The 23,506-nt window shown below is 40.1% G+C and overlaps 1 protein-coding gene across 1 annotated transcript in view; it reads left to right on the plus strand.

Annotated features, from left to right (window-relative positions):
• Positions 1-23,506, plus strand: part of UNC5C (unc-5 netrin receptor C) — a 424,516-nt gene that overhangs the window by 343,072 nt on the left and 57,938 nt on the right. The window contains exons 5-7 of the mRNA XM_052641639.1: positions 7,171-7,351; positions 11,077-11,244; positions 14,249-14,413. Of these exons, the coding sequence (XP_052497599.1) occupies positions 7,171-7,351; positions 11,077-11,244; positions 14,249-14,413 (514 nt within the window). The remainder of the gene's footprint in view (positions 1-7,170; positions 7,352-11,076; positions 11,245-14,248; positions 14,414-23,506) is intronic.

Here is a 23,506-nt window from a genome sequence, read left to right on the forward strand (position 1 = left end):
TCCATCACCAGTCACATCCATAACTGGGTGTTTTTTTTGCTTTGGTCCATCTCTTCATTCTTTCTGGAGTTATTTCTCCACTGATCTCCAGTAGCATATTGGGCACCTACTGACCTGGGGAGTTCATCTTTCAGTGTTGTATCTTTTTGCCTTTTCATACTGTTTATGTGTTTCTCAAGGCAAGAATACTAAAGTGGTTTGCCATTCCCTTCTCCAGTGGACCACGTTTTGTCAGACCTCTCCACCATGACCCGCCCATCTTGGGTGGCCCTACAGGGCATGGCTCATAGTTTCATTGAGTTAGACAAGGCTGTGGTCCATGTGATAGAGACCTAAAAATGTGCATAACAGACTTGACACTACTACATGCCTCTTTGCTCATATATTTAAGAAATACTAATTAAGCACCTTCTGTATGCTAGTTCTGGGCCATGGGGATAATAGCAGTGATGAAAAAACTAAATCCAAGTCTGTTAAGCTTACATTCTGGTAGAGGAGACAACTAATAAGTAAAATACAGATTTTATGAGATGAAGAAAATAAGAGAGTGTGAGATTGGGGGCATAGGCAGAGGGAGATGTTGCAATTTAAAGGTTGATTATGAAGTGGCTCATTGAGAAGGTGACCTCTGAGGAAAGCCCGGAAGGAGAAAAAAGAGCAAACTTACTGGGGAAATATTTTTCCGAGCAGGAATAATCACATTCAACATCCCCGAGACAGGAGCGCCTGATGTGCAGAAGAACCAGCACCTAAAGAGGTGACAGAATGGAGAGAGGACACTCGGTGATATCAGAGGTCCTAGTATTGCAGGAGATCCTGTGGGTTCTTATAAGGGCTTTGGCGTTGACATCGAGCAATATGGGGAGCCATTGGAAGGCTGGACATGAGGTATAGCATAATCTGACTTAGGGTTTAAGGACCTCTCTAACTGTGTTGCGGATAGATGTTAGGGCCAAGGGGAAAAGCAAAGATAAGACAGGAATTTGTTGCACTCAATCCAGGAGAGAAATGACGGTGACCTGCATGGAGAAGTGAGTGGTGCTGAAGGAACAAGAAGTGGTCAAATTCCAAATGCTTCTTTGATGCCACATAGGCCAAGGGAGAGGAAGAGAAGAGTCAAGTTCAAGTCTGAGATTTCTAAGTTACTGGAAGGATGAGGTTGGCCTTAACTGTGACAGATAAGGTGGTGGGAGGAGCAGGTTTGGAGGGCAGTTGCAGAGGTTATTATTAGACAACTGAGTGGGCTTGTAAGAAGACAGTTGGATGTATGAGTTTGGAGTTCAGGAACGAGGTCAAACTGGAGATAAATTTAGGAGTCATCTGCATGAGTATGGATGAGCTCACCGAGAAAGTGAATGTGGATGGAAAATAGAAAAAAGAAGAGGTCCATGGACAGAGCTACCCAGGGAGAACAGACCTAAGCTCAGAGAAGCTGTGGAGGGTGGGAAAGTGAAAGAAAGTGAAGTCGCAAAGTCGTGTCCGACTCTTTGCGACCCCTTAGGCTGTAGCCTACCAGGCTCCTCTGTCCATGGGATTTTCCAGGCAATAGTACTGAAGTGGATGGCCATTTACAAAAAGTAAGAAAGTGCCCTGTCTGGAGAAAGCAAGCACGGAGGAGGGAGAAACCCATGGGGTCAAATGCTGATGCTGAGTTGAGTTAGTCAAGTACTAAAACCTCAGCAGTCCATCTAACAAAGTGAAAGGAGTTGGTGCCTTTGAAAAGAGCAGTTCTAACAGTGGAGGTGAGTGTGAATTAGGGTAGATCCTGTTAGGGATGAAGAGGACACGGACTGGAGAAATGTGCAAACAGGGATTCCAAGGCATTTTTTAAGATGAGCAGAGAAATGTGGGGGTAACTGAAGGCAGAAATGAGTAGGGATGGATTTTTTTGTTCAGTTGTGAAAAATAATCACATGTCTGAATGCTGGTGGAAATGACTCTGTGTAGAGGGAAAATTAATGATGTACGAGAGAAGAATTTCTGGGGCATCGTCTTGAATAGGAGAATGGGAGTAGGATGCAAAGTACAAGTGAGAGCTGAGGAGGAGTAACGAGGGAGGAAGGTGGCTGCAGAGCAGAGGTGATAGGTGGGTAATGGAGCTTTGGGAGATCTTGGTCATTCTTCAGCTGAAAATGAGGGTAGAAGGGGAGGGAGTGTCTAAGCAGAGAGGAGAAGGTGTGACACCTTCTCCTAGGTGTCTAGGAGTGTGGGACAGTGACCAGAGGATGAAAATAGAGTACAGTATTTGGGGCAGAATTTAGGGCCCACTTGAGTTCTGTCATCACGAACTTATGATTAGGCCACTCAGCATGGCTTTGCACAGCCACATTCCGCAGTGAGGAGAAGAAGGTGGAGCAGACAGTGAGGATCCAGGAGGCTGCTCACTGGACACCCCCAGGCCTGGTGGTGCGTTGGGTTCGGGAAATCAAACATTCCCTATTTGAGAGGACTCTAGAAGAAACAGCAGCATCATAAGGAGCTAAGATTTAGAGAAGGGTTAAGAAAGCAATCTGAAAAGAGGTTGGAATTTTGGAGGACAATGATGCTATGTTCCAAGGAAGTGTGGAAGGATTGGGAGAGTTGTGGAGGATGGGTGATGGGGACATGCTGAGCAAGACGGAGGTTCTGTTGCAGGAGGTGCGTGATGGCCTGCAGTCCAGACCCGAGCTTCTTGTGGAGATGAGGTCTCAGAACAAGGCGTTACGACAAGGCTGGGAGTCCTGGCGCATAGGGGACTGGGGGGGACATTCTATCAGAAGCCAGAGTCCTTGGCTCTCTTCATTCCTCTCACTGTTTTCTAGCTGTGGATCTCATTGTTTCTTCAGACATAGGCATCCAGACTGTCGCAGTGTGGAGAACAGACTGAGGCAGAGCTTCCCTGGTTAAAGCTGAGGGGAAGAAGGCAGTACCCCTCAGAGGGTCCAGGAGTGCTGCCGCATTTTAGAGCTCCTCAGAGAACCTCATATCTCATGTGGTCATTGCTCCTATGTTGAAGAGAGACACTGAGGAAAATGCAAAGCCATGTATACGAGGGTAGAGATTACATACCCAATAATCACATAAGTCTTTTTAAATCCTTTGTCAACAGTGCTGATGGCTTTTTTTATTCCATGTAATAAACTTTTCAAATAAACAAGTGGTTTGCAACATCCCTTGGGATCTCTTCATGTCATTTATGATCTGGGTAGCATTGCTGTCGTTACCTATTATGTACATAGAAAAAACCTATAGTTTTGCACAATCTTGACTTAATAGATTTGGGTTCTTCAGAAGCAGAGCGTGAAGCAGAGGTCTGAAAGGAAAGGTTGGGAGTGCTCCCAGGAGAGCCTAGTCAAGAGAGAAAAGGAGAGACCCAGAAAATGTAAATTTAGGAGATGTGTTAAGGAGGTAGCTTCAGCCTGCAACCCTGCAAGGGAGCTCTCGAGAGTGACAACTCAGATTCCAATCTGATTAGACAGAAGTCTTATTTCCATACCTGTGAGGCCATAGCAAAGAAGGAGGTCATAGGGGAAGCTGTGAGCCCCTAGGTGCTTCAAGGCAAAACATCCAGGAACCCGAGGGCTATTCTTCAGAGAAAAGTAGCAGGCACGGCTCAAGAAAATTGGAGATACCAAGGGAACATTTCATGCAAAGATGGGCTCAATAAAGGACAGAAATGGTCTGGACCTAACAGAAGCAGACAATATTAAGAAGAGGTAGCAAGTATACAAAGAAGAACTATACAAAAAAGATCTTCATGACCCAGATGATCACAATGGTGTGATCACTCACCTAAGCCAGACATCCTGGAATGTGAAGTCAAGTGGGCCTTGGGAAGCATCACTACGAACAAAGCTAGTGAAGGTGATGGAATTCCAGGTGAGGTATTTCAAATCCTGAAAGATGATGCTGTGAAAGTGCTGCACACAATATGCCAGCAAATTTGGAAAAGTCAGCAGTGGCCACAGGACTGGAAAAGGTCAGTTTTCATTCCAATCCCAAAGAAAGGCAATGCCAAAGAATGTTCAAACTACTGCACAATTGCACTCCTCTCACATGCTAGTAAAGTAATGCTCAAAATTCTCCAAGCCAGGCTTCAACAATATGTGGACTGTGAACTTCCAGATGTTCAAGCTGGTTTTAGAAAAGGCAGAGGAACCAGAGATCAAATTGCCAACATCCGCTGGATCATGGAAAAAGCAAGAGAGTTCCAGAAGAAACATCTATTTCTGCTTTATTGATTATGCCAAAGCCTTTGACTGTGTGGATCACAACAAACTGGAAAATTCTGAAAGAGATGGGAGTACCAGACCACCTGACCTGCCTCTTGAGAAATCTGTATGCAGGTCAGGAAGCACCAGTTAGAACTGGACATGGAACAACAGACTGGTTCCAAATAGGAAAAGGAGAATGTCAAGACTGTATATTGTTGCCCTGCTTATTTAACTTACATGCAGAGTACATCATGAAAAACGCTGGGCTGGATGAAGCACAAGCTGGAATCAAGATTACCGGGAGAAATATCAATAACCTCAGATATGCAGATGATATCACCCTTATGGCAGAAAGTGAAGAACTAAATAGCCTCGTGATGAAAGTGAAAGAGGAGAGTGAAAAAGTTGGCTTAAAGCTCAACATTCAGAAAACTAAGATCATGGCATCCGGTCCCATCACTTCATGGCAAATAGATGGAGAAACAGTGGAAACAGTGTCAGACTTTATTTTGGGGGGCTCCAAAATCATTGCAGATGGTGATTGCAGCCATGAAATTAAAAGATGCTGACTCCTTGAAAGGAAAGTTATGACCAACCTAGATAGCATATTCAAAAGCAGAGACTACTTTGCCAACAAAGGTCTGTCTAGTCGAGGCTATGGTTTTTCCAGTGGTCATGTATGGATGTAAGAGTTGGACTGTAACGAAAGCTGAGCGCTGAAGAATTGATGCTTTTGAACTGTGGTGTTGGAGAAGACTTTTGTGAGTCCTTTGGACTGCAAGGAGATCCAACCAGTCCATCCTAAAGGAGATCAGTCCTGGGTGTTCATTGGAGGGACTGATATTGAAGCTGAAACTCCAATACTTTGGCTACCTGATGTGAAGAGCTGACTCATTGGAAAAGACCCTGATACTGGGAAAGATTGAAGGCAGGAGGAGAAGGAGATGACAGAGGATGAGATGGTTGGATGGCATCACTAATTCAAGGGGCATGAGTTTGGGTGAACTCCTGGAGTTGGTGATGGACAGAGATGCCTGGTGTGCTGTGGTCCACGGGGTCGCAGAGTCGGACATGACTGAGAGACTGAACTGAAGTAAACTGATGTGTCTTTGAAAGACACACACACAGAGACACACCCCACCGCCCCAAGGAAGCCCAACAGTACCTTTCTAATTGGAAAACTTTCTTTTGAGTGGCAAAGATAATCTGCATAGAGATTCAGAAGATATTAATGTCAGCTTTCAATTATCAGTATGCAGGTTTCTTTCTTAATATTTTGCATCTTGCTATCTTTCCCTTGCACTTCCAGCAAGATTTTATTACCACACATGATTGTGTGTTTGCGGTAAGTCACTTCAGTCATGTCTGACTCTGCAATCCTATGGACTCTAGCCCTCCAGGTTCCTCCATGGAATTCTCCAGGCAAGAATGCTGGAGTGGGTTGCCATTTCTTCCTCCAGGGGATCTTCCCAACCCAGGGATTGAACCTGCATCTCTTAAGTCTCCTGCATTGGCATGCAATCTTTCTTTACCACTAGCACCACCTGAAAAGCCCATATTACAAAACATATGGGGCCATATTTTGAGAAAATCCAGATTAAGCCAGTGTGTCTCTTACCAGCTGTATCTAAGCACAGGATTGAATGTGCTGTCTTAAATAAGAACAAAATGCATGTTTTAAAACTCCACTGTTTTAGATGGACTTCAGTCTTCTTCACTTCCATTGATTTAAATATCCTTAAATGTAGCTGTTGTTTCAAAACTTATTACAAATAGTCATTCTTATCTACATCCTCATATATTTACTTCAAGGTGATTTCTGTTTTTCCCTTTAAATTGTGGCCTCTCTACTAAGGATTAGAGAAGCATTATTTTAGAGTCCCAGTGTTAGACGTAATTTGTGTAACATCCAGCCCACTGACAGATTTAGAGATTAATTTCCAGACCTCTTGTGGTGCTAGGGGAAGCTCTTTAAGATTTTGAAAATGGCAACACTGTTGACTCCCTACAAGTAAAGGTTACTTGTATCTATATCCACACTAATGCACAAGGAAAGTTTAAGTGTGGTAAATATCAGTATGTTTTGCTTTATGGATAAACCTGTGAGGAAGAAAAGAAATTTATGGGACAAAAACAGTTTATCCTTCATAAGGATGTATTTTACAGAATGTGCTTCCCTCCTTTCATTCTGTAAGGGTAACATTGCTGTTGCTAAACTGAGATTTACATAGGAAAAATAGTTGAGTAGTTTTGAATAATCACGTTTTAGGTTCTCCAGAAGCAAACCATGAGAGCCAAAGATTTGATGCTAGTGAAAGACAAAAGGAGAAATTTGGCTATGACTTATATACTCTTTAGATCATATTGAGAGTTGTAGAAAACCTTTTTTTTTTTCCCCCTCCTAAGTATTTTGGCTTAGATACATCTCTAAATATGTGTTTACTACATTTTAAAGTAAGTGCATTTTCAGGGAAATTTAATCCATATGTTTCAACAAGACTACGCATAAATCATCCAAATGTTTTATTTGAGCTGCATGATGTCTAGGATGCCTTTTGAGCTTTTTTGACAGTCCTTATATTCTTTTCTGAAAAGCAGCAGGTAAGTTGCCAAGAGTAAACAAATCAACTAGCAAAAGATTTGAGTTCAGTTTGAAATGCTTAGCCCATTATTTTTCATTGGGTTCTGAACTTGGCAGTGCACATCACCTATTCCTGCCTGCCGGGCAAAGTGAAAACAATGTGAATGCTGTATTTCCCAATTGGGTCATTGACATTTGAGGATTATGTAGTACAGACAGAATCGGCATGTTTGGCAGGTGAGTGATACTTAACATGACCTCAGAAAGTTACTTCCTCAAGTTTGCAGATTTCATAGCATGGAACAGTGTTGTTCACATTGCAAAACAGAAGTCAGGACTGGCAGCCATCGAGGGATTCGTACCAGGGATTTATCTGTTTCTCTTGTGCATCTTTAGGTGGAATGGTTGAAAAATGAAGACATCATCGATCCTGTTGAAGATCGGAATTTTTATATTACTATTGATCACAACCTCATCATCAAGCAGGCCCGCCTCTCAGATACTGCCAACTATACTTGTGTTGCCAAAAACATTGTCGCCAAGAGGAAAAGCACAACGGCAACTGTCATAGTCTATGGTGAGTGAACTTTGTGTGCCTCAGTCTGGTTCAGGTCAAACTGCAGTTTCTCATTTTAATGTTAGAATATCAAGTGAAGAGGGCCCTTCTCAGTCCCCATTGCAGCTCTCTTCCTGCTTCTCATGTGGGCAGTGAGGTTTCACTGCTTTCTGATACTCATAGAAACCTGGACTTGGAACTTCTAGCCCTTTTTCAGTTTATAGGACAGTAAAGGAAATCCACTGAGGGGTCTAACACTGTAAGAAGCATAAATGTCCTGCATTTCAAGCTGAACTCAAGAATCCAGGAGGGTTCCCTGCTTCCCAAAGCCCCGCTCCCCCTTCTCAGCCTGGACTACTGAGACCCAGAGGGAGTGCTGACATGAAGATACTTACAGCAGCCTGCTGTTCTTTCTGTGGTCCTCAGGAGAGCGATTGCAAGACCTCAGGCAAACTGGAGCTGACACACTCTCCAAACACATCAGAGCAGTTTTAACTGCCTGGAACTTGCTTCACACTCCATCAAGGACATCCAACGTGAAGACAAGGCCTGCCATTGTCATACAGCCCTAGTCCTAACCCTGTAGCAAGCTGCAACATGATGACTTCTTCAGAGAGCTTCTCTTCCATTCTCTGGCCCTTTCTAATCCATCTCATCTCTAAGCCTATCATTTCTCCAGAAGGACTAAATAATTCTGCACCCACTTTTGCCACTGCATGTGATGTTTTTATCTCCCTGTTTTAGCACTCATTTTAGTTTCTCATTTCACGAGTAGTTCATCTGCCCAGTGATGCTTTTAAGCTCCTTTGTAGACAAAGAGACAACTCTATACATTTATGTTTCTTACAGTGTTAGAAACACAGTAGATCTTTATATTCTTGGTGAGTTATTGTCTGAGAGGAACTGAACAACCCTGAGAAATATTTTGAGGTTCTACCACCACCAGAATGATAATGGCCACCATTTAGAAGGTAGGGGGCTGTTCATGGCTCCTTTGGTGTTAAATGACACTTCGGGAGATTTGCCACTGGCAAGTACGTGGCTCATGGCACTTACTGCAGGTAGTACTGCTTGGCTGGATGCATCCTCAGGCCCTAGGATGTTACGAAAACAGAAACCACCGTGACATTTGAAAGGCTGAATGTAGTGATGCTTTAATGCTATCATTTTCATTACAGGGCAGATGCATACTTCATTAAAAAAAAAAATCCTCTGAATATTCTGAAGTTCCATTTCCTTAAGTCACAGTGAAATGTTTCCCACTTTTTGTCTTTTTCTAGACTTTCTGAATGACTTAATAAACAGCACTGTAAATGCAAAATAAAACAAAAAAATAGGGTACATCACAGTTTGCACCAATTAAGTGATTTATGAGGGCAGACTCTTAAATAGATGTATTACATAGATGTAACTCTTTTCCTATGTATAGCATGTTCTCAATATCCATAAGCACAAGCCAAACATTGTCTTTAATAAGGATCAAACACAAGGAACTAAAGCATTTTGAGTTTAGCAAACCGTGTGGCACTAGGGCTCGGGAGTCTTCTGTTCTAGGCCTAGTTCTGGCTAACTAACCTTCAGTAGGACACTTAAGCATTACAATACTCAGAGCACATACCTCCTTCCCCACGAAATAATGGAATAAGCCTAGAATCTTCAAGACTGGTCTTTTCTAAATGTTTATGATTATTAATTTCTCGCTAAAATCCTAGCAGAGCAGCACATGTATACTGTAACCCCAAATATCAGCTTGCCAGTATGTCGGTAAGAAATTTATATTGACAGTTCCACAGTATTTGGAGTTTTGTGAAGTTGTGTGGGTTAAATTACTTTCGGAACACAAAACTCAACTGTCAAACTTCTGCATGTTCTTTCATGGCCTCACAGAATAAGTTGTCCAAGGCTCATAGATTGGGCTCACTAGAAGACCACAGAAAAACATATACATTTAACCAATATTTCATTTTTGAGTCTGTTGTATCATTTTTAGATTGCAAGTATATATTCATTACAGAAAATCTGGGAAACAGAAAAACGTCAAAGAAAAAAGAAAACCTGTAATTTTGTCATCCAGAGATAGCTTTTAAAAAGATGGATATGTATACTACCGATATTTTCTTAACATACATAAGATTTTAAAATAAGGGATATAACTTTTTTTTACTTAAAACATAATGTTGAACTATCCACGTCTTACTAAATAGACTTCTACAGCATTATGTTTTAAAATGTGTTCTTTCATTTAAGCATAGTTGCATTACAGTGCTTTCCCTTTGGCAACCAGCAGTGTGTTCTCTGTCCCTTATTCTGTTTCCAACTCATAGATAGGTTTGTTCGTGTCATATTTATTCTAGATTCAACCTATAAGTGACTTCATATGGTGCTTGTCTTTCTCTTTCTGACTAACTTCACTTAGTGTGACAATCTCTAGCTGCACCCATGTTGCTGCAGATGGCATGGGTTTGTCCCGTTTTACGACTCAGTCGTATTCTGCTGTGTATGTGTGCCTCGCCTTTTTCACCCGTTACCTATTGACAGACGTTTGGGTTGTTTCCATGTCTTGACTATTGTGAATAGTGCTGCTATGAACAAAGGGGTGCATGCAGGCAGCATCATTTTTAATAGCTGCCTGGCAGCCAATGTCTTGAACATAGTATATTTTCCATTTTCCTATTGTTGAATGTCCAAATTGTTCTCATTTTATACAAAAAAATAAAGATAAATCTTCATACAAAAGTTCTTATCTTGATACAGGAAAAAATAATTCTCCACTGAAAAATAGCCTATGTCTCTATGTATAACACATTCATGATTATTACCTATTGCGTAAGATCCTAGAGAAGGAGATGATGGGCATGTGATGTCCCTATATAGGTTTCTGTTATCTGAGTAACACACTTCTTTACCGTCAAGAAGTAGATGCATATACTGTTTGTAGCATGTTTTAACCGGCAGAAAATAATTTTTGTTAGAAATTGCTTAATTATAATAATTTCATGGACTTGTATATTGAGATATGTGAGTATATCAGTATTTTCTAGAGTGAAATCTCTAGAGGTTAATAATAAACATAGTGCTAGATGGTAGGTTTTATAATCGCACCTATACTGACAGCTCCATGGAACACTGTAAATAGTCTTTATACACAAAATATGTATCCATTGCAGTTACATCAGCTAATTGCTGATCCATTCAAATAGATACTTAGTTAAAAATCCAGCTATCAAGACTTTTTATAAAAAATAGATCCATTTATTAATGAAACTAAAAATTCTTGAGAGGTTATAAAGTTTATATATGCTAAAGATAAATAATCACGTATTATTAAGGAAAGGCTAAATGATTTGATCAGTTACCATGCTTCATAGCCACCTGCAGCCTTCATACAAGGATATAAGCATATTATTTGAGGTAAGTTGTCAAAAGTATCAATGATTTTTGGAGCTTTACTAGGTAAGGGGATTTTTTTTAAAACAACAGTGGCTAAGGAGAGGAGAACAGTTCTATTTTCTGAGTAGGTAAATAGATATTGATAATTCATTTTATTTATCCCTGTGCTTAGATTTCAGTTTTATAGTAATAAAATTTTAAATGAAATTATGGCCAAGGTCTCTTCCAGCTTTGAGGTTTTTTATTTTTTTATGGTCATTTGGGATACAACATTCTTGTTTATGTTTGATATGTGGTTTGTGCGTCTCTCTGTGTATGCATGTACGCTTAATTCATGTTTTATCATTTACTTCCAGTAAATGGTGGCTGGTCCACTTGGACAGAATGGTCTGTGTGTAATAGCCGTTGTGGACGAGGGTATCAGAAACGTACAAGGACCTGTACCAACCCAGCTCCGCTCAATGGTGGTGCCTTCTGTGAAGGGCAGAGTGTACAAAAAATAGCCTGTACCACGTTATGCCCAGGTAAATAAACCAGCGCCCTCATTCCAAATGTATCCTCTCATTCTCGTAATGTTTTAGGGTATATATACAAAGGCTTATTCTAGACCTGAATGTGTGATAGATAGTATGTAAATCCATCATACCATCCAATGCTCACGTTACTGGGAAGTCACATCTTTTTCCCCAAAAGAGTACTTAACTTTATTAATTACATTAACATGCAAAAGAGTATGAAACACACACAAGAACATAATCCCTCTTTATTACTCAACAAAACTGTTGGAGCCAAGTTTGCAGAATCTTATAATGCAAGGCATTTAAATAGCATTGAAAGCCATACATTTAAGATAACAACCATTGATATTCAGAAAGTCAAGGAAATTAATTGGAACTGAAATTTAGAAAGTGTTTGAGGTAAAATACTTGATATTTGGTGTCAGTTTATGGGTAAGGGCAAATAAAACATTTGGAATGAATTAAAAGGAAGTCTAAGCTTTTGACACACGAGCTAATGGATTTTGAAAATATGATGCAGTCAGCTATTATCTATACATGTTCAGTTCAGTTGCTCAGTCCTGTCCAACTCTTTGTGACCACATGGACTGCGGCATGCCAGGCTTCCCCGCGCATCACCCAATAGTCTATACATGAATACAGTAACATGTCTATATATGTCAGTCACGTCTTTTTGAGTTATTTGCAATGGTACCTATAACAGGATTGCATCCCTTTGCCTCTGAGCATATTTCTGTGCTCTCTTATGTTGTCCCAAGCTCTTATCCTTTGGTAAATAGAAGTTAATATCTGCTGAAACCAAAACCTACTAAAATGTCTAATTATATAATAATTGAAAAATTAAGCTAAAATTATTAGTAGTGTATTCCATTGGCGGTAGCTATTGTCACCTTCATTATTTAGATACAAAGACTCCTCACTTACCTTTATTTTACCTAACTTTTGTCGGGTTCATTCTTAAGTGGAACCTTTCTCAGAGACAGGTTAGAGAAATGAACTGGAGAGAAAACCATAATCTAAATTTTATCATTCCTATGTTAATTTTCCAAGTATCAAAACAGTATCCCACACTGAACCCTTTTAAGAGCTTTTATTTATGGAACAAATTTTGACACTTAACTAGGCTAAGAATTTCAGTATTTTTTATCTTGTACTCTGCTACATTCTAACTACATACTGACTCCCACATTTAGAAATACACTAAGCATTTAGTTGAGCTTCCATGGTGGCTCAGTAGTAAAGAGTCCACCTTTCAAGACAGGAGACAGCAGTTCAATCCCTGGGTCAGGAAGATCCCTGGGAGTGGGAAACCCACTCCAGTATTCTTCCCTGGAAAATTGCATGGACAGAGGAGCTTTGCAGGCCACAGTCCATGGAGCCACAAAGAGTCTAATATGACTGAGCACGCATGCATACATATAAGCATTTAGTTAAAATAGAAATGTGTGTTTATGTGTGTACTTTGGGATGGTCTAGGAGAAGGCAATGGCACCCCACTCCAGTACTCTTGCCTGGAAAATCCCATGGATGGAGGAGACTGGTAGGCTGCAGTCCATGTGGTCGCGAAGAGTCAGACATGACTGAGCGACTTCACTTTCCCTTTTCACTTTCATGCACTGGAGAAGGAAATGACAACCCACTCCAGTGTTCTTGCCCAGGGACGGGGGAGCCTGGTGGGCTGCCATCTGTGGGGTTGCAGAGGCGGACATGACTGAAGTGACTTAGCAGGTCAAAGCAAACGTCTTTTCTCCAGATAGTTGGGCGTTATTTATGTAGCTAACTCTGTACAGTTGAAATATTAATACTTTCATCATTTTTTCATGTGGGCATATTTATATCTCTGTACATTGTGTGTAATGCCTATATTTACACAGTAATTTAAATGACATCACAGAGATTCTTCAAACTATGCAGACTATTAAAATTGGTCGAATTTCTAGCAAGATGTAGGTATAACATATAATGTACAGTGCATGTTCAATAAGTGATGTTTGCCATTGTCTTGCATTTATTCCTGGATAATTATTTATGGATTTCAGGGAAATTTTCTTAAAATATAACTCTTATTTTGGTATTTTCTTCTTATTTATGTAAGAACCTTTAAAGAATGCATTTTAAAGTATCACCTTAGTGAAATTTACTATCTATTTTCTCAGGTTAGGGTTTAAGTTGTCTGTGTGTGTTTTTTAATAGAGTTATCTTAGCCCATTATCATTGAAATTTACTAACAAGTCAAGCACCAAAATTAAGAAAGTGAGTCTATTCCAAATGACTGAATCACAGGAAAAAAATTAAGGATGTGCTTAAATATTATTTTTAAAATAGAAATGTGTACATCAAATAAAATAATGGAATGAAATCATCAAATAATAAATGGAAAACAGTATTTTCAAGACAGCATTGCAGAAGATCTTAGCAGAATTAAGCAGCATGGATGAAAACTTTAAAAAAGTATAAGATGTAGATGATAGAGCGGTAAGGAGAGAGAGAGAAATGGGAATGTAGAGGAATATATGGATAGGATTGAGGTGGGTGGGTGGATAGACAATGGAAGGATTTTTTCCCCACTCTCCTGCCCTCTTCTCCTTAACCCCCCAGAGGTTTACTGGCACTATTCACATGCACAGGCACTATTCATGGGAATATTGGATCCGTAAGGAGGTCCCCTAATTTTCAATCTAAAACCTAAAAGAGAAAAAGGGACACTACTAGGATTTACCTTTATATAACTCCTGGTGACAACTTTGATTTCTGTGTGTCTCATTAAGCTTCCCTTGCATGGTCAGTGAAGAAATCATCACACACCTCTTGTAAGGAAAGTTTGCAGAACCCACAGAATGTATGGAGAGCAAGCGCTACTTCCAGCAGTTAAGATGAATGCAGCCCTCCTTGGTGGGGCATTTTCTTCAGTGTTTGGTGTTTTGTTTCTACTTGAGCCCTGCCCGCTCTCTGCCTTCAAGAAGCTCCTTCTCTCTTTGACCTGTTGCTGGTTTTTGTTTTTTTGTGGCAGTGGATGGCAGGTGGACCTCGTGGAGCAAGTGGTCTACCTGCGGGACCGAGTGCACTCACTGGCGCAGGAGGGAGTGCACGGCACCCGCCCCCAAGAATGGAGGCAAGGACTGCGATGGCCTTGTCTTGCAGTCCAAGAACTGTACGGATGGGCTGTGCATGCAGAGTAAGTCTGTCTGAGCAAACCGCAGACACGGGGGAGGTGTGTCTTAACCATTGGATTTCTTTGAAGGAAAATCCCATGAATAACAACAAAAATGCACTACTAGAGCTCTCAAAATTGGAAGAAAAAAAAAAAAGAATCTCCCAGAAACCAGAATGAATAATAACTGTGTCCAGTTAACAAATGACACACACACTATTGCTTTCCCATAAGCAAAAAGTGGTTTAGTCGTTTCCCTAGAGGGCCTGTCATTGTTTTCAGGGCAGGGAACTGCTGCTCGGTTTTATTAGAGTGCACAAAAGGGCACCCTAAACTCCTCAGAGAGTCACGCAACTTCCAAAAAGTAAGCTATTTACTTCTAATTCATGGCTGTTACTGAACCAGTGTCCATGAAGTTTAGAATAAATGTATAAGGACAAGAAACATTTCTGCTGGTAGATTTACCAGTTTTCAAATGTTTAGTGGGAATACTTCACAAGCCCTTGAAATTTCTGGGTTTGTGTTAAAATTATTATGTTTATCTAAAGGGAATCATGTTTATAAAACATAAATTTTTAAGTGGATGTAGAAGATTGGCTCAGGAATATAATAGATGCTATAAGCTAAGTATTCCACATTTTTTATGGCTTTGTTACTTAGATTTTCTTAATGAGATGGTGGTTTGATTTCCATACTTAAAATACTTTCCATACTTACTTACTAAGGAGCCCTTAAATATACAAAATTAACCATCTTTTTTATGGGCATGAATTAAGGTACTAAAAATTGTTCTGAAATCACACCTGTACAGCTGAATGAATGAAACAATGTGCTGTCTTTGGATCTTGGGTAACGGTGGCCAAATGTTGACATTTCTTATAACACAGTACAAATTGCTTGTGGAATACAAGCAATCAAATGTATTTGTGTGGAAGTATTTGTATTTTTCATCTAAGAATAAGATATTTTCAGCACATTTATGAAATTCTATTTATCTCCCAGAGTCTATGCTTACAGGGACCTTTAAAAAGAAACTTTACTTAAAATACAGATAGATAGGTAATAGCATCGCTGACACAGAATATAAATCTAATGGGCCTCTTATTTTTCTGTCCATGGTACATGGTATTCTTTGAGAATAGGCTGAAGCTGAGTGTGAAGCATATTTTCTGGTTGTGATTTGAGGATGGCTACTGTGCCTCTCACTATTTGTACCAGAAACACAGAATGAGAAGAATACAGCTATTTTACTGTTTATCTAGAAATACAGAATTTGTTCCTCTAGGTGTTAGTTTGAGTTGAAGATTAAAATGAAAACATACCACACAAGTTGTTTTTAACATTTTTATAATTTAGTAGTATTCTTTTAGTGTAGAATGAATTAATTCATGTGATTGAAAAGTAACAATATTTGAAGTTTCTCTCTTGCTCACTCCCTTTCTCCCTTTCTCAGTATTATCCTTCGGCTTCGGGTGATTTAATGCCTTCTGCTTCCATTGTGCATATTTTAAAATTCCCAAAGTGACTGATTTAACAAGGAGTACAATGCTACAAGATGGAACATTGGTCCTTTTATTAGTTACGCACAATGACACATTCTAAATTATGACACATATCAAAAACAAGCATGAAATACTCTTTTTGAAAAGATGTTCATTTATTTTTAGCTGTGCTGATGCTGGGTCTTCATCGCTGTGTGGGCTACTCTCTAGCTGTGGTGCACAAGCTTCTCCTGGTGGTGACTTCTCCTGTTAGGGATCACAGCCTATAGGGCTTCATGGTTGCGGTGCATGGGATCAGTAGTTGCGGCTCAGTGGTCGTGGCGCACGGGCGTGGCTGCCCTGTGCGATCTTCCAGGATCAGGGATTGAACCCGTGTCTCCTGCGTTGGCAGGCAGATTCTTTACCACTGAGCCACAGAGAAGCCACAGGTATGAAATGTTCAAGCTAAGAATTTCATGATATAGCATCCCTGTGAAAGTGTTGGTCATTCAGTTCTGTTGTCTCTTTGTGACCCCATGGACTGTCACCTGCCAGTTTCCTCTGTCCCTCGAATTCTCCAGGCAAGAATACTGGAGTGGTGAGCCATTCCCTTCTTCAGGGGATCTTCCTGACTCAGGCATCGAACCCAGGTCTCCTGCATTGCAGGCAGATTCTTTACCATCTGAGCTATCAGGGAAGCCCAGCATCCCCTTAGCATCTAGCTTATTTCTTACAGAATTAATACAGTTTTTTTTTAATGATTGGGTATGATGGCATGAGGTGTGTGTATGTGTAAATAAGGAAGGGGAATAAGGCTACAAAAGTGGTTATTTGTTGTTTATTTCTTTATCAAGTCTCCTATCAGACTGGAACATTTGGGTGTTTGAATTAAAATCAGATGGTTAAAAAGCTGTTTCCTTTTATAAATCTGATTTGCTATAGTAACAGTCCCTACTAAGTCAACAAGCTCTTTCCTCCTCCCTCTTGTATCTACTGTAGTACAAAAGATAATTGTAGTTTGTGCTGTTATCAATTTCCTCAGGGATAAAAACCTCAGATACAGTTGTGCTGTATAATTATAGTATTTTACAGTGAAAGTTATAGTTTCTATTTACAGTAAGCTGGGTGTTTCTGGCATAGCAATGCTGACAAAGTCTTTCAAAAAAAAAATAACATCCTCATTTTGGAAAACAAAAGGCTTCTAATAGTGAACATACCAAGCTTGTAAGAGGGACAAGTTCTGAATTAAGAAAAAGAATGAGGGAAAAAAAGATAGTTATAAAGCTGCAGTTAATAATTAGAAAATACCATTTAGTGTTTGTTTACATTGAGACTTAGTGTCTTCAATGCATTGATAAATAGCTCTTTATAAGTATTGCAATATTATCTCAAAGCTAGCCTGCTTACCATTGAATTAGGGAGGCAGTGCAACCTCTGAATGTACTAAAAATTGTCTACAAGTGATTTGGATATAAATGTAGATACACTGCTAGAAAGGAAGAATTCAGAGTTCCCGATGGATGTCAGTAGATTCAGAGTTATGTAGATAATGTAGTGTAGTGTATTTTAAAAGCCAGATTGGTGCTTAAGAGCAATACAGTGTCAAATATATAGAAAATATTACTGTCAATGTTTATTCATTAATTTGTTCCAAATAATCATATTTGAACACATTTCTTCCTTAGCCATTCCCCTCATTATAAGCACCTTTGACTGAAAATATCTAGAAGTATTGGATAAAATGTTTAAATTTAAAAGACATATAAACACATTTGGAGTGTATGTAAGAGAGAGAGGATATCAAGTTCAAAAGAAAGAGAAATCCTCAAGTAACAGAAATGAACTCAGATCTAAAGAGGTATCTGTATAAGTGGACACCAGAATAACCAAGAAGAGCATTAGGCATGGATGTAGGTCCTCGGGATTGAGAGTTAGGTTTTTGATTCTGAGGCTGAGTGGAAAGCAAGAAACCTGGATAAAGCTGGGTCTCATAACTGGCTTCCCCTACCATGAAAAATAACTAAAAATTTTTACCCATCAGCCCAGGAAAGCTACAGGAAAACTGATGGTACAGAAAAGATGAAGTCTTCACTTAAATAAAACCGCAGTCCTTTACTTAGTTCTGGATATGAAGTATAAGACACCATACAGGGAGGAAAACGCAAAGTATGTGTAATTTATATAAGTACTAAAACTTCTGGAGTACCAGCAGAAGTGAACAGCAAGCCATTTTCAGGAGTTTTTTCCATAGCCTAAGTGCATTGGTCTATGATAAAGATAACTCACTCCTGAAAATTAATTTGTGATACAAGTTTTATATCACCCAAGGGAATAAATAGTTTGCTGCAAGGGAAAGTGGGCAACAATAAATAGGTGTGTCAGTACTTTAATAACACGGACTCCTAGAGCAATCTGAATGAGGCTGTAAAATAAATAACATTAAAAAGGTAAACTTTTAAAAAGGAATATAAGCACAAGTGAAAGAATAGAATATTGTAAAAACGACAGGGATTTAGAGGAAAATCGAATGGAATGTGATCCATTGAGAGGTTAAAACTCAATGGAAGACTAAAAATCAGATCAGGTCAGAGACAGCTTTTGATAAAATTAAAGAGAAAATTAGTAAACTGGAATGTAGATCTCATGAAACTTTTCAGAAGACATGGAGAAAGGATAAAGTGAGTGATTATATAAAAGGTAGGTTAAAATACAGATTTCCCAGATGGAAAGAATTCAGCTGCCAATGCAGGAGACACAAGAGCCTTAGGTTCAGTCACTCGGTCAGGAAGATACCCTGGAGGAGGAAATGGCAACCCACACCAGTACTCTTGCCTGGAAAAATCCATGGACAGAGGAGCCTGTTCATAGGATTGCAGAGTCAGACACAACTAGGCATATATGTGTGCACACATTCACACACACACACACCTTAAAACACATGGAATATAGAATGAGAAAGTCCCACAGTTATTACTCAAAAGCCATCCAAACATAGTAGTTGATACTGAAGTATAACATATGAAAGAAAGTGAAAGTGTCTCAGTCGTGTCCGGCTCTTTGCGATCCCATAGACTTTACAGTGCAAGGAATTCTCCAGGCGAGAATACTGGAGTGGGTAGCCTCTCCCTTCTCCAGGGGATCTTCCCAACCCAGGAATCAAACCCAGGACTCCCACATTGCAGGCAGATTCTTTACCAGCTGAGCCAAGTATGTATTATACATGAGGTATGTCCTCATTAGGGCTTCCCAAGTGGCACTAACGATAAAGAACCTCCCACCAAAGAGACAAAGTTTCCATCCCTGGGTCGGGGAGATCCCCTGGATGAGGGCGTGGCAACCCGTTCCAGTTTTCTTGCCTGGAGAATCCCATGGACAGAGGAGCCTGGTAGGCTACAGTTCAATAGGGTTGCAAAGAGTTGGACATGTCTGATGCAACTTAGCGCACACACACATATCCTCATTGGTCTGAAAAGAGTAGTTCTTACACTGGAGACAATACTTGCAAATTAAGAACTTATAGGAACTGGTGTTATTTTACTAGAACATTATTATGTTGTAATTCAAAATCATCAGAGTCACTTATCCCAGAAAGAAGCTAGGCATTATTCGTTTATAAGCACATTGTTAATTAGAAAACAAATATTGGAGTTCTTAGGTATGTTAAAAAGTATAGCTTGTATTGAGTAAGAAAAGGTAGATGACTTGGAGAAATTTTACTATAGAAAATAACACATGCCTGAACTCTTTGATACAGAAACTTAACATTAATAACAGATTAGACCATTTTTGCTTCATAAAACGACAGAATGCTATATCTTCTCCAGAAGGTGATCAAAGTTCTGTTGTGCTGTATGTCTACGTGTGTTTGCTCAGTCGCTCAGTTGTGTCTGACTCTCTGTGATGCTTAGGACTGTGAAAAAGCCTGTCAGGCTCCATTGTCCATGGAATTTTTCAGGCAAGAATACTGAAGAGAGTTGCCATTTCCTCTTCCAGGAGGTCTTCCCAAGCCAGTAGTTGAACTCACATCTCCTGCATTGCACGTGGATTCTTTAAAAATTTGGCATTGGAGTACAGAATGAAGCAGGGCAAAAGCTAATAGAGTTCTGCCAAGAGAATGCACTGGTCGTGCATTCTCTTCCAACACAAGAGAAGACTCTACACATGGACATCACCAGATGGTCAGCACCAAAATCAGATGGATTATATTCTTTGCAGCCAAAGATGGAGAAGCTCTATACAGTCAGCAAAAACAAGACCGGGAGCTGACTGTGGTTCAGATCATGAACTCCTTATTGCCAAATTCAGACTTAAATTGAAGAAAGTGGAAAAAAACACTAGACCATTCAGGTATGACCTAAATCAAATCCCTTATGACTATACAGTGGAAGTGAGAAATAGATTTAAGGGCCTAGATCTGATAGACAGAGTGCCTGATGAACTATGGACGGAGGTTCATGACATTGTACAGGAGACAGGGATCCAGACCATCCCCATGGAAAAGAAATGCAAGAAAGCAAAATGGCTGTCTGAGGAGGCCTTACAAATAGCTGTGAAAAAAAGAGAAGCAAAAAGCAAAGGAGAAAGGAACGATATACCCATTTGAATGCAGAGTTCCAAAGAAGAGCAAGGAGAGATAAGAAAGGCTTCCTCAGTGATCAATGCAAAGAAATAGAGGGAAACAATAGAATGGGAAAGACTAGAGATCTCTTCAAGAAGATTAGAGATACCAAGGGAACATTTCATGCAAAGGTGCACTCAATAAAGGACAGAAATGGCATGGAACTAACAGAAGCAGAAGATATTAAGAAGAGGTGGCAAGAATACACAGAACTGTACAAAAAAGATTTTCATGACCGAGTTAATCATGATGGTGTGATCACTCATCCAGAGCCAGACATCCTGGAATGTGAAATCAAGTGGGCCTTAGGAAGCATCACTACGAACAAAGCTAGTGGAGGTGATGGAATTCCAGGTGAGGTATTTCAAATCCTGAAAGATGATGCTGTGAAAGTGCTGCACTCTATATGCCAGCCAATTTGGAAAACTCAGCAGTGGCCACAGGACTGGAAAAGGTCAGTTTTCATTTCAATCCCAAAGAAAGGCAATGCCAAAGAATGCTCAAAGTACCGCACAATTGCACTCATCTCACACGCTAGTAAAGTAATGCTCAAAATTCTCCAAGCCAGGCTTCAGCAGTATGTGAACTGCGAACTTCCAGATGTTCAAGCTGGTTTTAGAAAAGGCAGAGGAACCAGAGATCAAATTGCCAACATTCGCTGGATCATGGAAAAAGCAAGAGACTTCCAGAAAAACATCTATTTCTACTTTATTGACTATGCCAAAGCCTTTGAGTGTGTGGATCACAATAAATTGTGGAAAATTCTGAAAGAGATGGGAATACCAGACCACCTGACCTGCCTCTTGAGAAACCTGTATGCAGATCAGGAAGCAACAGTTAGAACTGGACATGGAACAACAGACTGGTTCCAAATAGGAAAAGGAGTACATCAAGGCTGTATATTGTCACCCTAGTTATTTAACTTATGTCAGGAAATTGCCAGGAGAAATATCAATAAATTCAGATATGCAGATGACACCATCCTTATGGCAGAAAGTGAAGAGGAACTAAAGAGCCTCTTGATGAAATTGAAAGAGGAGTGCGAAAAAGTTGGCTTAATGCTCAACATTCAGAAAACTGAGATCATGGCATCTGGTCCCATCACTTCATGGCAAATAGATGGGAAAACAGTAGAAACAGTGTCAGACTTTATTCTTCTGGGTTCCAAAATCACTGCAGATGGTGACTGCAGCCTGAGATTAAAAGACACTTACTCCTTGGAAAGAAAGTTATGACCAACCTAGATAGCATATTAAAAAGCAGAGACATTACTTTGTCAATAAAAGCCCATCTAGTCAAAGCTATGGTTTTTCCAGTAGTAGTGTATGGATGTGAGAGTTGGACTGTGAAGAAAGCTGAGCACCAAAGAACTGATGCTTTTGAACTGTGGTGTTGGAGAAGACTCTTGAGAGTCCCTTGGACTGCATGGAGATCCAACCAGTCCATCCTAAAGGAGATCAGTCCTGGGTGTTCATTGGAAGGACTGATGTTGAAGCTGAAACTTCAATACTTTGGCCACCTGATGCGAAGAGCCAACTCATTTGAAAAGACCCTGATGCTGGGAAAGATTGAGGGCAGAAGGAGAAGGGGACAACAGAGGATGAGTCGGTTAGATGGCATCACCAACTCAGTGCACGTAGGTTTAGGTAGATTCCGGGAGTTGGTAATGGACAGGGAGGCCTGGCGTGCTGTAGTTCATGGGGTTGCAAAGAGTCGGACTCGACTGAGTGACTGAACTGAACTGAAGTTAACTCTTTATCTACTGAGGCATCAGGGAAGCCCTTAGTTGTCTTTCTGTTATCTCTAAGATTGTATGAAGGGCTTCCCTCATAGCTCAGTTGGTAAAGGATCCACCTGCAATGCAGGAAACCCCAGTTTGATTCCTGGGTCGGGAAGATCTGCTGGAGAAGGGATAGGCTACCCACTCCATTATTCTTGGGCTTCCCTTTTGACTCAGCTGGTAAAGAGTCCACCTGCAATGAGAGAGACCTGGGTTCGATCCCTGGGTTGGGAAGATCCCCTGGAGAAGGGAACAGCTACCCACTCCAGTGTTCTGGCCTGGAGAATGCCATGAACTCTATAGTCCGTCGGGTCACAAAGAGTCAGACACGAATGAGCGACTTTCACTAAGACTATATGAAAGTAGCTTCTGGTTTTGCCACATAGTTTTGAGACAGGATTTATATAAAATGGTTCTGGAGAGAGAGAACACTATAGACCCAGAAGGAAAGAGGTACAAAAGAAAAAAAAAAGGCACTTAAGACAGTCTCCAAAAATGTTGAGCCAGTAAGCATATTTACCATTTATATTGAAATACGCTTGTATCCTGGAGAAGGAAATATCTACCCACTGCAATATTCTTGCTTAGAGAATTCCATGGACAGAGGCGCCTGGAAGACTACAGTCCGTGGGGTCGCAAAGAGTCAGACACGATTGAGCGACTAACACTATACACAGTTGTATAACCTAGACCTGATAACTTAACTTTTATAACCTTTATAATGATTTGTAGTAAGACCTACTTTGTCAACTTGGCATAAAATGGTTTAATCCATGCTTACCTTTTCCTTTTGAAAATAGCAGTCAAGGGAATATATATGTGACTTGATACAGAAATGGTGCTTTATATATATTTATGAATACACTCAATTAGATTATTACATTGCTGCACCTATTCCTATAGACTTTGGGTTTTAATCCTATTTGAAGATTGGAGTCCCACATTGGGATGTGAGAGTTCACATCTGAATTTAGAATTACTCCTCCTTGCTGCAGAAGGTTTATGCCACAGCAGATAAATTAGAAATTGCAATTTACAAACAAGAACTGCCTGGAATTGTCTGCATCAGTGAACTTCCTGACTTTGGAAAATTAAAATGTTATCCAGTCTGCAAATTTAGCACTTTCTACTCATTAAAAAATTTACATGTCACCCTGCTCTTCCATTAATTCTCACATACAGAGGAAGTGGCAGAACTCTATGTGTAAATTGTAGTGTGGACCCACTGCATACCAGGG

This window comes from Budorcas taxicolor, chromosome 6 (assembly GCF_023091745.1).
Source record: "Budorcas taxicolor isolate Tak-1 chromosome 6, Takin1.1, whole genome shotgun sequence".
Lineage (NCBI taxonomy): Eukaryota > Metazoa > Chordata > Mammalia > Artiodactyla > Bovidae > Budorcas > Budorcas taxicolor.